General features: G+C 39.9%; 2 protein-coding genes and 1 long non-coding RNA gene across 5 annotated transcripts in view; 2 read left to right on the plus strand and 1 right to left on the minus strand.

Annotated features, from left to right (window-relative positions):
* The window catches only part of LOC103243476 (uncharacterized), a 338,326-nt gene that overhangs the window by 105,806 nt on the left and 219,472 nt on the right, over nt 1–13,048 (minus strand). For 2 of the 3 annotated variants that reach the window (XR_012088911.1, XR_012088910.1), the window contains one exon: nt 11,366–11,496. This is a non-coding gene — a long non-coding RNA (uncharacterized lncRNA). Of the gene's footprint in view, nt 1–4,947; nt 5,075–11,365; nt 11,497–13,048 lie in introns of those variants that run through there. The other variant, XR_005238761.2, reaches the window with a different exon arrangement.
* Nucleotides 3,003–4,204, plus strand: LOC103243485 (keratin-associated protein 1-5). Its single transcript, XM_008012755.3, has one exon. The coding sequence runs from the start codon at nt 3,341–3,343 to the stop codon at nt 3,902–3,904; it is 564 nt and encodes a 187-aa protein (XP_008010946.2). The 5' UTR covers nt 3,003–3,340; the 3' UTR covers nt 3,905–4,204.
* KRTAP1-3 (keratin-associated protein 1-5) lies at nt 10,310–11,351 on the plus strand. The gene has a single exon (XM_008012771.3). The coding sequence runs from the start codon at nt 10,557–10,559 to the stop codon at nt 11,118–11,120; it is 564 nt and encodes a 187-aa protein (XP_008010962.3). The 5' UTR covers nt 10,310–10,556; the 3' UTR covers nt 11,121–11,351.

Consider the following 13,048-nt stretch of genomic DNA (forward strand, 5'->3'; position numbering starts at 1 on the left):
CGTTATTCACTGTTGAGTTGTTCAAGTTCCTTATATATTCTGGATATTAACCCCTGGTCAGATGCATAGTTTGAAAATATTTTCTCCCATTCTCTAGGTTGTCTCTTCACTCTGTTGATTTGATTATTTCCTTTGCTGTGCAGAAGGTTTTTACTTTTATATAATCCCATTTGTCTACCTTCACTTTTGTTGCCTGTGCCTTTGAGGTCTTATCCCCCCAAGAAAAAAACCATTGCCCAGACCAGTGCCATAAAATGCTTCCTGTATGTTTTCTTCTAGTAGTTTTATTATTTGCGGTCTTATATTTAAGTATTTAATCCATTTTGGGTTGTTTTTAAATACGTTGACAAATAGGGTCTAAATGCACTGTTTGCCTACCATATGCAAGTCACAGGCTACATGGTATAAAATCGAAATTAAAATTGAATTAAAAATGTTCCCCTCTTCAAAAAGCTTCTAGGGACATGAGTCATATTCACCTATAATTCATCTAAAAAGTAGAATATGAAAAAATAAAAGTACAACACTGTGTGGTGTCAACACAGAAGTCACTATTGGGGAAAAAAAGAAAGATTGAAAAGAGAAGCTAACATTTTATATGGGTTCAGATTGTGCTACCCAGATCAGAGGGATGGCATTCGTAGCAATAGAAATAGTATGAGCAAAGGTATGGAGGGAGGGGAACCATAGCATTGTTCAGAGTACAGTTTGGCTGGGGGCACTGGATATATAGAGAGTGCTAGTGAAAGAAAGATTTGGAAAATTTGTATGCTTTGAATACTAGACAAGGGAGTACACCCTTAATGCAATAAGCAGTAAGGAGCTGTTGAAAGCTTTGGGGCAGGAAAATGGCATAACAAGAGCTGGGCATTGGGACAATTCTCATGATAGCACCTTATAAAGACAGAGGTCAAAGACCAGAGAAATAAGTTGCACAGAACTATACAGAAACTAATCAGGAAGATATTGCCCTGGTCCAAGCGATGTACAATAAGAAGTCAACTAAGATAATACCCATGGAATAAAGAAGACACAATGAGTATGGCAGATGTAGAAACCCAGAAAGTATATTAACTTAGTTGAATGTGGGAAACAAAAAACGACTAGGAAGCAAATGTGATTTATTCCAATTATAAGTCTCTGGTCCACACCGGGGCCTATTGTGGGGAGGGGGGAGGGGGGAGGGGGGAGGGGGGAGGGATAGCATTAGGAGATATACCTAATGTAAATGACGAGTTAATGGGTGCAGTACACCAACATGGCACATGTATACATATGTAACAAACCTGCATATTGTGCACATGTACCCTAGAACTTAAAGTATAATAATAATTTTTTTTAAAAAGTCTCTGGTCCAGATACTTAAAAGAACTCTAACATATTTATACTTATTTATTGTGTATTTAAAATTGCTAGTCCATAGTGTCATCTACCATCTAATATTTATATTCTTGAGCTATTACAAAATACCTTTTTTAAGAAAAAAAGACAAATACAGAGAGCTTTACTAACATTAATTGATTCTGAAAAGTAGCATGGTATAAAATAAAAAGAACTGGTCTAGGAATCAGTGATAGGAGTTTTATACCCAGCTCTTCTAGTTGTATACTGTGGGAATGGAACAAGTCGCTTAACCTCTCCAAGACTCAAGAGTATTCTAACACCAACTAATGTTAAGTGAAAATGAAAAGTGCTCCATACCACACCACCAATGTTCCCATTTAGAACTTTGAGACTAAACAGTTCTTTACTCAACTCTTTTCCTTGATTAATCCCTCCTGTTACTACTACACTGATTTTTATACTAGAGCAAGATATGAAACAAACAGATGGGGACCTGCTTTCTGTATAAGCCTTTAGTGCTCCGGGCATAGTAGAAGTTAATAAATATGTGCTATTTACAATAAGAATGATGTCAGTTTCTACACCTATAAAATTAAGTGGTGGAAAAAGATAATTTACACATTTTTGATCTCCAACGTTCAGTGATTACATGTAACCATTTTCAATGTCATACCTACAGTCATAGTTACCATATGACATGAACATCTTTACTGATGCTGGCATGAATCACATTGTAATATAACCCTATTCCTGTACAAACACCACCACCTCATAAAATGCTAACTATGTGTTTCTATTCATGATGGGAAGGGAGAAATAAACCTACCCCAAGTAGAAATAATATGTTTTTGTCCAGACTTTTTTCATGTATGTTATGTAACCCTAAACTCCCAGTAGAAAATATTTTATCACATTCTTTCTTCTAGTAATGGCCAGGAATTGTTTTAACTTTTATTTTGTCGAAATTTATCTTAATCTCTTTGCATTTATTATACTACACCTCTTGAACTATATTTGGTCACCCATTTTCTAACCTGCCTTATAAAGCAGAAAAAAGTATTTTCTAACACTTGCTTTTTCTTTGATTGATTTCCCTTCCTAAATTCAGTTGTCATGCTCTTTGGTCTAATATCTTTTCACAGGACACATAGTTTAGTAATGTGAAATGACATAAATTAAAAATAAATTCTGCCTTTGAGAAATTATATGCCAGATAATCTATATACCGGTGATTTTTGTCTTTCATAGAGAAGTATAAATTTCATTAAAATATTTTGCAATCTTTTTCCAATTACTGAATATGAATTTTAGCCTCTCTTTTAAGGGACATTGGAATTGAACAGGTTTTGTTTTATATATCCTCCTGAGTGATCAATGTTTCCTCAGATATGAATGTGAAGTTCAGGAGATATCACAGAAATTGGAAAGATTTCATTTCAGTGAAAAATCTATGAATTTCTATGAATGTAGAGTTTATCAGAATTTCTATCTGGCTAATAAGATTATAGAGAGAGAGTATAATCTTACTAGTCTAAAAATATAAAGCAGTCTTACATAAGGACAGTCATGATTCATAATTCTTTTCTGGAGACTTGAAGTTTGGTGAATACAATCCCCAAAATCACATCATCTTACGGGTGAGAGTCACCTTGTCAGATGATATGCCCACAGGTGCAAAACTGAAGCTGAAGCTCAAGTAGAAATTACACCATTGTTTGAAAACAAAATGTTAACATTTTTACCAAGGACAAACACATTTGGTGAGTATTAGCTGAGCAATAAGGAAAAATCAATTTCAAGATATATTTAAAACAATTCAGCATTTGAACCATCAGAGGGCCCTAGAAAGGCTGGTTTAAAGAGTAACAAGATAAAAATGTTGCTCGCCACAGATAGAGGAATTGGTCAAGACTTATAAAAAGCCCGAGGTGGAATAGGCAGCCACAACTCAGAAACTCCTCCAAGCAACCCAAACTTCAGACCAACTCCTGACACCATGGCCTGCTGTCAGACCAGCTTCTGCGGATTTCCCAGCTGCTCCACCAGTGGGACCTGCGGCTCCAGCTGCTGCCAGCCAAGCTGCTGTGAGACCAGCTGCTGCCAGCCACGCTGCTGTGAGACCAGCTGCTGCCAGCCAAGCTGCTGCCAGACCAGCTTCTGTGGGTTTCCCAGCTTCTCAACCAGTGGGACTTGTGGCTCCAGCTGCTGCCAGCCAAGCTGCTGTGAAACTAGCTGCTGCCAGCCAAGCTGCTGTGAGACCAGCTGCTGTCAGCCAAGCTGCTGCCAGACCAGCTCCTGCGGAACCAGCTATGGCATTGGTGGTGGCATCAGCTATGGCCAGGAAGGCAGCGGTGGAGCTGTGAGCACCCGTATCAGGTGGTGCCGCCCAGACTGCCGTGTGGAGGGCACCTACCTGCCCCCCTGCTGTGTGGTGAGCTGCACACCCCCATCCTGCTGCCAGCTGCACCACGCCGAGGCCTCCTGCTGCCGCCCGTCCTACTGTGGACAGTCCTGCTGCCGCCCAGTCTGCTGCTGCTACTCCTGTGAGCCCACTTGTTGAAAACCTCCTTCTACTGGGAATCCTAATAAGATGGCACTTTAAAACTAGCCAAATTAGAATCCTAACGATCTTCTGAACTCCAGCACCTATCACTGGACTTGCAACCTCTCATCACACAGCCACATAAATTCTCTAGGATGTAAATTCATTTACAATGGAAGACTAAATTTTTTTCCTAGACCTGGATGTCAGCCAAAGTCCTACAATGTGAAAAGAGTTAGATAATATTTTACTATAAATATCATCCGAAATATTTCAACAGTTATTGGGACTTAAATTTAATAAAGGTTTTCAATGATGAAGTCGTTAGAACTTTCTTTGCTTTGAAATTTGCCACAGATATTGGGGTACTGGGATTTTTCAAAACATCAACATGACATGGCACTATGGTTTTTCTGTATTTTTGCTTTTAATGATGATCTTTAAAAGTAATTTTCTTTTGTTTTACCGTTAAATGGTCCAATATTTTGCAGCTAAGACATATGATTAAAGGAACATGACAGCATTTAGGAACTGTGTCCTAAGGTTCTCACATGTGCTAAGTGGTGGGCTGGGTATTCCAATAGACTGATTTTATAAAAAGGAATTTCATGTTATTCAGCTTCTTGAGGTTCTGTCAAATCTATTCATTTGTCCATTCATTCATTCATATATGAGGTTGTGTACAATTATTTCTATCATCTATGATACACAAAAACACAATAAAAATTGTGAAAGAATACAAACACAAGATTATAGAGTAATAGCACATAACAAACATACACATTTTATTCAAGGTCCTAGACTCATAACTCCCATAGCCCTTTTTATGATGTTAGGGCACTTTAGACTTCAGAAGCAGACCTCAGAAAACAGAATCTCTCTCTCTCTCTCTCTCTCCCCCCCCCCTCTTTCTCTCTCTCTCTCTCTCTCGCGCGCGCGCGCTCTTTTGCTCTCTCTCGCTCTGGCCTTCTCCTGCCCTCTTTTCACCTGCCCCTTTTACTCCTCAAGGCAAGAATCTTCCCCCATTGTTCTTGGCACTGGCCGTCAAGATATTCTCCTACCTTCCTTGTCTGCTTGTAGGTCTTAAGATCCCCATTTCAGAAGAGGTTCTGCCCCGTGCCCTGGAGGAAGGAAGGCTGCACAGAGTGACCAAGAAGGATCTGAACAGACAGGCCTTACCGGGTTTCACCACTCACTCTACTAACATTACATCATACTCTTTTTGTCCAATCACGTTTCTAATGGTTGTCCATCATGCCCATCCACTGAAGTCTCCATAGAACGTCAAAAAAAAAAAAAAAAAAAAAAAAAAAACCACGGAATTTGAGGAGCTTCCAGAGAGCTGAATGTGTGGAGGTTCCTGGAATGTGCTGTTCCCAGAGAGGTTATGAAAGCTCCTCATACCCCTTCCCCCACACCTTACCCTATGCCTCTCTTCTTCTGTACCTTTTGTAATGGTCTTTATCATAAACCAATAAACTAAATGTTTCCCTGAGTCCTGGGAGCCTCTCTAGCACACTCATCAAACTTAAGGAGGGGGTCGTGGAATTCCCAACTTATGGCTGGTCGGTCGGAAGCACAGGCAAAACAACCTGGAGCTTGTGTGCTTGGCACTGGAAGTAGGGGGCAGTCTTACGGGACTGAGCCCTCACCCTGTAAAACCTGATGCTATCGCCAGGTAAACAGCATTAGAATGGAATTGGAGAACACATTAGGCCACAGGCCAAATTTCTCCCCATCAATAAGCAAGGAAATAAATGATGCAGCAGATACCAGCTGCGTGTTCTCCACTCCAATTCCATTCTAACGCTATTTACCTGGTGATAGGGCGTGGTGGCGGGCGCCTGTAGTCCCAGCTACTCAGGAGGCTGAGGCAGGAGAACGGCATGAACCCGGGGGGTTGAAGCTTGCAGTGAGCCGAGATCGCGCCACTGCACTCCAGACTGGGCAACAGAGCGAAACTCCGTCTCAAAAAAAAAAAAAAAAAAAGAAAAAGAAAAAAAAGAAAAGAAAGAAAAGAAAAGAAGAAAAAAAGAAATCTTCTATGTTGATTGTTGTTGAGTGAGAAAACAGAAAGAACATTTGAGTGTGTTTTTTTTTCCTTCTAGAAAAGGAAGAACAAAAAGCAAATACAGACTCCTGAGTTCTAGTCCCAGCTTTGTAACCAGCTATCCATGAATCCTTGAGCAAGTCCCTTCGCTTGCCTGGGTACCTATTTCTAATTTGGAAAATGAGAGAACTGAGTCATTACCGACAACATCCCTTCCAGGCATAAGAGAGTAGATAATTTCCTAAACAGGCAACACATTGACCAGTAATCGCTTCAGATGCCCAAAGAGGAAAAAATATACAGTGGTTAAATAATGTTGTATGCATTATCACCATCTTGCAAGTTTATAAAGCCACCTTGGAATATTAAACGGACTGAGATACCCTGCAATAAAGAAAGCTCTATAACCAGTGGCCGGGCTCAGTGGCTCACACCTATCATCCCAGCACTTTTGGAGGCTGAGGCAGGTGGATCACCTGAGGTCACAAGTTCGAGACCAGCATGGCAAACATGGCAAAACCTCGTCTCTACTAAAACTACAAAAATTAGCCAGGCGTCATGGTGGGCACCTGTGGTCTCACAGCCTGAAGCAGGAGAATCACTTGAATCCAGGAGGTAGAGGTGGCAGTGAAACAAGATTACACCACTACACTACAGCCTGGGTGACAGAGTGAGAGTCTGTCTCAAAAGAAAGAAAGAAAGAAGGAAGGAAAGAAGGAAGGAAGGAAGGAAGGAAGGAAGGAAGGAAGGAAGGAAGGAAGGAAGGAAAAGAGAGAGAGAGAGGGAGAGAGAAAGAAAGAGAGAAAGAAAGAGAGAAAGAAAGAAAGAAAGAAAGAAAGAAAGAAAGAAAGAAAGAAAGAAAGAAAGAAAGAAAGAAAGGAAGGAAGGAAGGAAGGAAGGAAGGAAGGAAGGAAGGAGAGAGAGGAAAGAGAGAAAGAGAAAGAAAGAAAAGAAAGAAAGAAAGAAAGAAAGAAAGAAAGAAAGAAAGAAAGAAAGAAAAGAAAAGAAAAGAAAAGAAAGACAGAGAAAAAAAGAAGGAAGGAAGGAAGGAAGGAAGGAAGGAAGGAAGGAAGGAAGGAAGGAAGGAAGGAAGGAAGGAAGAGAACTCTATAACCATCACTCCCAAACTAACTTAGCCAGAAAACTCTATTTTTATATTACCTGTTAACACCCTGTAACACCAATACTCCTCAAAATATACTTCGAAAAATGGTGAAAGGGAGTATAAACTGATGTTTTTATAATATCTGTATAATCTTCTTAGGTATTGTGAAGCAGAAAATAAATGTTCACTGCAAGGATAGATATAAATGAATGTGATGTTGGCTGTATACTATCACCATTCTTATTCTAATTTTCAGAGAGAGTTCTAGATGAAGCAAGTATTAAATAAAAGACACATAGTGAGGCTTTCATTCCAAGGGATAAAATCTTTCATCGTTAAATCAAAGTGGTGAGCCAGTGACTGGGGATAGAGGGGTATGGGAAGTGATTGCTTAAAGGTCATGGGGGCGTTCCTCTGGGATGATGGAAAAGTTTTTGAAACTAGAAAGAGACGATGTTGCACAACATTATGAACATACTATACGTCACTCAGTTACACACTTGAAAATGGTTAATTGTAGGTTATGTGAATTTCACCTCAATTTTTAAAAATCAAAAGAACAGGACCTCTGCTAGCACAACTTTACAGGAATTAGGAAAAGGTACCACTTTGGGGAGGATACAGACAGAGGGGTGTACAGCTTGTCGAGCCTCCAGCTTGATGTAAGAAATAATATGCTCCTTCCTCTGAGTGGACAGAGCCACAGAGCCCCACATCAGGGCACGACCTGTACATCTACACACAATGGCCCTGCAATGTGGTCAACATTTTATTCCCCTCATTTAGAGCTCTGTTGTCGCTGAGAGGGTTTAGATTAGATGTACCTTTTAATTAAAAGGACTTTGGCTCAGCAGCACCCCAAAAAGCCTGGTTGGCATTCAGGAGGGAAGAGATAGACCTTGTGACTTGGCCTAAGATAAAAGTTGGGGGTAAGATGAGGTCCTTGAAGTTTATGTGTTATCCGGTCTAGATTACTAGGCTGGAAGCCCAGAGCAGAAGCACAGAAGCCCTACGTAGGAATGCTGTATTCATTTGACTGGTACATCAATCATGCTTTATTTCTTGAGAATCTAAGTAAGGCAGTCACAACTGAATTAGAGAACTAGTAAAATGGAGATGAAGAAATTGGAAGAATCCCCAGAACTTGTAACTAAAAATCAGAACCATGATATCTTAAGTGAAAATAATTTCAAACATTAGTATCTGTGTTAAGCCAAAGTCCAATGTTCAAGAATAATAGACAAACATATTCTTTCTTCTTATGGTACTGGAATGGTCTGGAACCCATCACTTAAATGAAGTAATGAAAACCAGAGGGAATAAGCACAGGAATAAGAAATGTGGTATATACACACAACGGAATACTATTGAGTCTGTTAAAAGAAGGAAATTCGGTCACATATTACAACATATCTAAACTTGGAGGATATTATGTAAAGTGAAATAATATAAATTTCATTTCCTTAATTTACTTAGAGGAGGTAAGGGAATGTTCAGATTAGTCTTCATTCTGTGGCACAGGAGTCAAATTCTCAAGTAAGTGTTATACCTTAAATTTTGCACTGAGGAAGATGTTGAAAATGGTGCCACAGTAGAAAAGCCCAGAAAGGGAGAACCGATATGCAACGCCACTGTCTCCAGTGCTCTTATCAATAATGTATTTCAAGTCCTCAGATATCTGAGCCTTTTGCAAAAGGAGACACAACTGTTTAGTATCAAAGATTCTGCTAAGTTTAGATCTGAATTAAATAGCTCCTGAGATTCTTGTCATGACACATCCACATATTTCAAACTTCCAACATAAAAAATACTAGCTAATCAAAGAATCTGTGATATAGCTTTGCTTAAGAAGAAGCAAGGAATTTACAAAGAATCACATCTTTTAAACCAAATTTGATGTGGGATTTGAAAATGACTTAATTCTGACTCAGAAAGAGTTATGACGTAAACTCAAAGCTGTCATTTCTAGAGAAGCGGAACTACCATTTGGTGTTCTGGTTCAAAACCCAAGAGTAGCACTGTAACTTGCATTTCTCTGCAATGAGCTCATACTCCATGGAGGCCTCATCACCTTTTATTGCATCTAAACAAAACGTTTATCTTCACCATCATCAGTTGCCTCATTCAAATTATATAAACTTTCCAGTTCACTAGATTAGTCTCTAATATCTATAATAAACTGCATACAGCAGATCTAACACACTGTAGTAAATCCCATACTCCAGTATTAATATGTTAAAAGTATAATTTTATGCAGTCAAAAAATCTAAATCTATAGAATATCCTAAGATAAAAGATGAGACAAAGTCACAAGTCAAGGAGGTTAACTTTTTTAGCACTTAAGATTTTCTTGAAGTGTGCTTATTATGCTGTTAATAAATAAATAAAATCTCTAGGAATGGCTCTAGTAAACAGTGTTATTACTTACCCTATGTTCCCCCTTCCTTCCTTTTACTCTCAAAAAAGTCTATAAGAAAGGAAGCACATTTTTACATCTTGCTTTCACACTTGGATTTTCCTTCTAACGACTGCTTACATAAAAAAAGAAGAGAGAGAGAGAGAGAGAGAGAGAGAAAGAAAGAAAGAAAGAAAGAAAGAAAGAAAGAAAGAAAGAAAGAAAGAAAGAAAGAAAGAAAGAAAGAAAGAGAAAGAAAAGAAAGAGAAAGAAAGAAAAGGAAGAAGAAGGAAGAAGGAAGGAAGGAAGGAAGGGAGAGAGAAAGAATTGACTATAGTGTTTAAAGAGTTTAGTCTGGAATCAGAGGGTGTGGATTCAAATTTCAGATTCACTAGATACTAGTGTGAACTTGGGTAAGTTACTTCAATCTGTTGTGGCTCCGTTTTCTCACATGGTTGATGGGAGTGGCAGTGATACCTAGCCCACAGATTGCTGTCAAAATTCAGCAAGTTGATACATACAAAGTACTCAGAACCATTTAGGCACATAATCAGTGATGGAAAAATGTTATGAATAGCAATTAATGCAAATCTCCCTGGCCCAAGAAAGCATCCCTTTCTGGCCAGCTGAATATAGTCTTGCTTCACAGTCAAAAGGAAGATAAGGAAGGTAGAGAAGGAGCCGCAGTTAAAATTGGAGGGAATTAAACTGTCATGTGAGACCCAATCACCCAGTTGTAAGGGCCAACACTGAATAATATTGACAATCCTTAAAGGTGAAGCATCAGTCAATTATTCCTCGACCATGAGAAAATTTTAAGAAACATGGGGAGTTAGGGATCATATTCCTAATTAATGCCAATGACTACTTGACCATGGTAAGGAAGCTTAATTGCAGACCAAATACAATCAACTTTCAAAGGCTCCCAGAAGGTTCAACAAATAACTCAGGGAGAGGCCAATTATCATTCAGAGACAAATTATCAAACACAAATAAGGAAGAGACTTCAGAAATTATGTAAACAGTAGCTGGCCAAGGCTTATAAAAGGCCCAGTGTGGCAGCCATCACCAAAACTCAGAAACTCCTCCAAGCAACCCATTCAGACCAACTCCTGACACCATGGCCTGCTGTCAGACCAGCTTCTGCGGATTTCCCAGCTGCTCCACCAGTGGGACCTGCGGCTCCAGCTGCTGCCAGCCAAGCTGCTGTGAGACCAGCTGCTGCCAGCCACGCTGCTGTGAGACCAGCTGCTGCCAGCCAAGCTGCTGCCAGACCAGCTTCTGCGGATTTCCCAGCTTCTCAACCAGTGGGACTTGTGGCTCCAGCTGCTGCCAGCCAAGCTGCTGCCAGACCAGCTGCTGCCAGCCACGCTGCTGTGAGACCAGCTGCTGTCAGCCAAGCTGCTGCCAGACCAGCTCCTGCGGAACCAGCTATGGCATTGGTGGTGGCATCGGCTATGGCCAGGAGGGCAGCAGTGGAGCTGTGAGCACCCGTATCAGGTGGTGCCGCCCAGACTGCCGTGTGGAGGGCACCTACTTGCCCCCCTGCTGTGTGGTGAGCTGCACACCCCCATCCTGCTGCCAGCTGCACCATGCCGAGGCCTCCTGCTGCCGCCCATCCTACTGTGGACAGTCCTGCTGCCGCCCAGTCTGCTGCTGCTACTCCTGCGAGCCCAGCTGCTAAAAGCCAGTTTGCCAATTTTCAACTTGAAATTTCCACTTTCAGTTCAATTCATGAACGGATTATTTCTTCAAGCACTTGTGGACCACTAACAAATTCTTGAACTTTTCTTTGGCTTTGTTATGGGGGTTACCAAATATTTAGGCCTCAGAATTATCTGATTCCTTTCAATTCTAGAAAGACCTTGCTCTTCTCTCTGAGGATGCCAAAATACAAATTTGACCCAATAAATGAAAAAGCCGATTTACCTTGAAACTGACCCTTTACAAGCATTGAAGCCCACACTCTGAGTCTCAGTGCCGACAAGACCATGGAAGAGCCATCTGTTCTTCTCAGGACACTCACTTTCTCTATTCCACCACCCTGCAAATTGCACCCCCTATGAAAGAGGAATAATACATCAATGTCTAATAAATTGTAACTATTGGTGCAACAAACATGTCTTTTTTTTTCATTGAGTGTATTCAGGATGTATATTTCATAGGATGTCATATGAAAAATTTTAATCTGCTTTTGATATCCCTTCTCTTCTAATACCACATTAGGAAATTTGTTATCCAGAGATCCAGTGGAGGTTAATGCCCGTAAAAACACAGAGTAAATGTAGTTATTTATGGCCTCAGAAATGGTAAAGGCTCTGTTACCATAACTTAACCTTACACAGTGCTTTCACAACCAGGAAGTTACAGAAATCAAAATCTCTGGCTGGGTGCGGCGGCTCACACCTGTAATCCCAGCATTTTGGGAGGTGGAGGTGGGCAGATCACTAGGTCAGGAGTTCGAGATCAGCTTGGCCAACCTGGTGAAACCCCATCTCTACTAAAAGTACAAAAAATTAGCCGGGCATCATGGCACGCACCTGTAATCCTAGCTACTCAGGAGGCTGAGGCAAGAGAATTGCTTGAACCCAGGAGGTGGAGGTTGCAGTGAGCCAAGATTGTGTCATTGCACTCCAGCCTGGGTGATAGAGCAAGACCCCATTTTGAAAAAAATAAAAAGTAAAAATCTCTGAATCCAGAGCCAGAATATTACTTATTAGCCAGGCATAGCCGTGGATGCCTATGGTACCAGCTACTGGGGAGGCTGAGGCAAGAGAATTGCTTGAACCCAGGAGGTGGAGGTTACAGTGAGCCGAGATTGTGCCACTGCACTCCAGCCTGGGTGATAGAGTGAGACTCCATCTCAAAAAATAATAATAATAATAAAATAAAGAATAAAATACTTAGGAACAAACTTAACCTTGGAAGGGAAAGACTTGTACACCAGAAACTACAAAATGTTACTGAAAGAAATTAAAGAAGATACAAATAAATGAAAAGACATCCTGAGATCATTAATTGTAGGATTTAATATTATTAAGATGTCAATACTACCCAGAAAATCTACAGATTTAATGCAAACCCTATAAAAATCCCAATGATGTTTTTGCAGAAATAAAAGAAAAAAAAATCCATCCTAAAATACATACGAAATCAGAAGGGGTCCTATATAGCCAAAACAATCTTAAAAAAGAACAAAGTTGGTCTCACATTTTCCTATTTCAACATGTACTGCAAAGCTACAGTAATCATAACAGTGTGGTACTGACATAAAGACAGACATAAAAAGCAATGGAAAAGAACAGAGAGCCTGGAAATAAACTCTCAAATACATACACGGTTAAATGAGTTTATTTATTTATTTATTTGAATTGACAAAAGTTATATGTATTTATGTGTACAACACATTGTTTCGAAATATGCATACTTTGTACAATGGCTAAATCAAACTAATTAACATATGCTTTACCTCACATAATTTTTTTGTAGTGAAAACACAAAATCTACTCTCTTAGCAATTTTCAAGACTATAACATATTGTTATGAACTATAGTCACTATGTCGTACAATAGATCTCTTGAATTTATTCCTCTTATCTAACTGAAATTTTGT

Source organism: Chlorocebus sabaeus, chromosome 16 (genome assembly GCF_047675955.1).
Source record: "Chlorocebus sabaeus isolate Y175 chromosome 16, mChlSab1.0.hap1, whole genome shotgun sequence".
In the NCBI taxonomy this organism is placed as follows: domain Eukaryota; kingdom Metazoa; phylum Chordata; class Mammalia; order Primates; family Cercopithecidae; genus Chlorocebus; species Chlorocebus sabaeus.

Bases quoted from the DNA above. Each gene is read 5' to 3' on its own strand.
- KRTAP1-3 (XM_008012771.3), top strand. From the start codon at position 10,557: ATGGCCTGCTGTCAGACCAGCTTCTGCGGATTTCCCAGCTGCTCCACC.
- LOC103243485 (XM_008012755.3), top strand. From the start codon at position 3,341: ATGGCCTGCTGTCAGACCAGCTTCTGCGGATTTCCCAGCTGCTCCACC.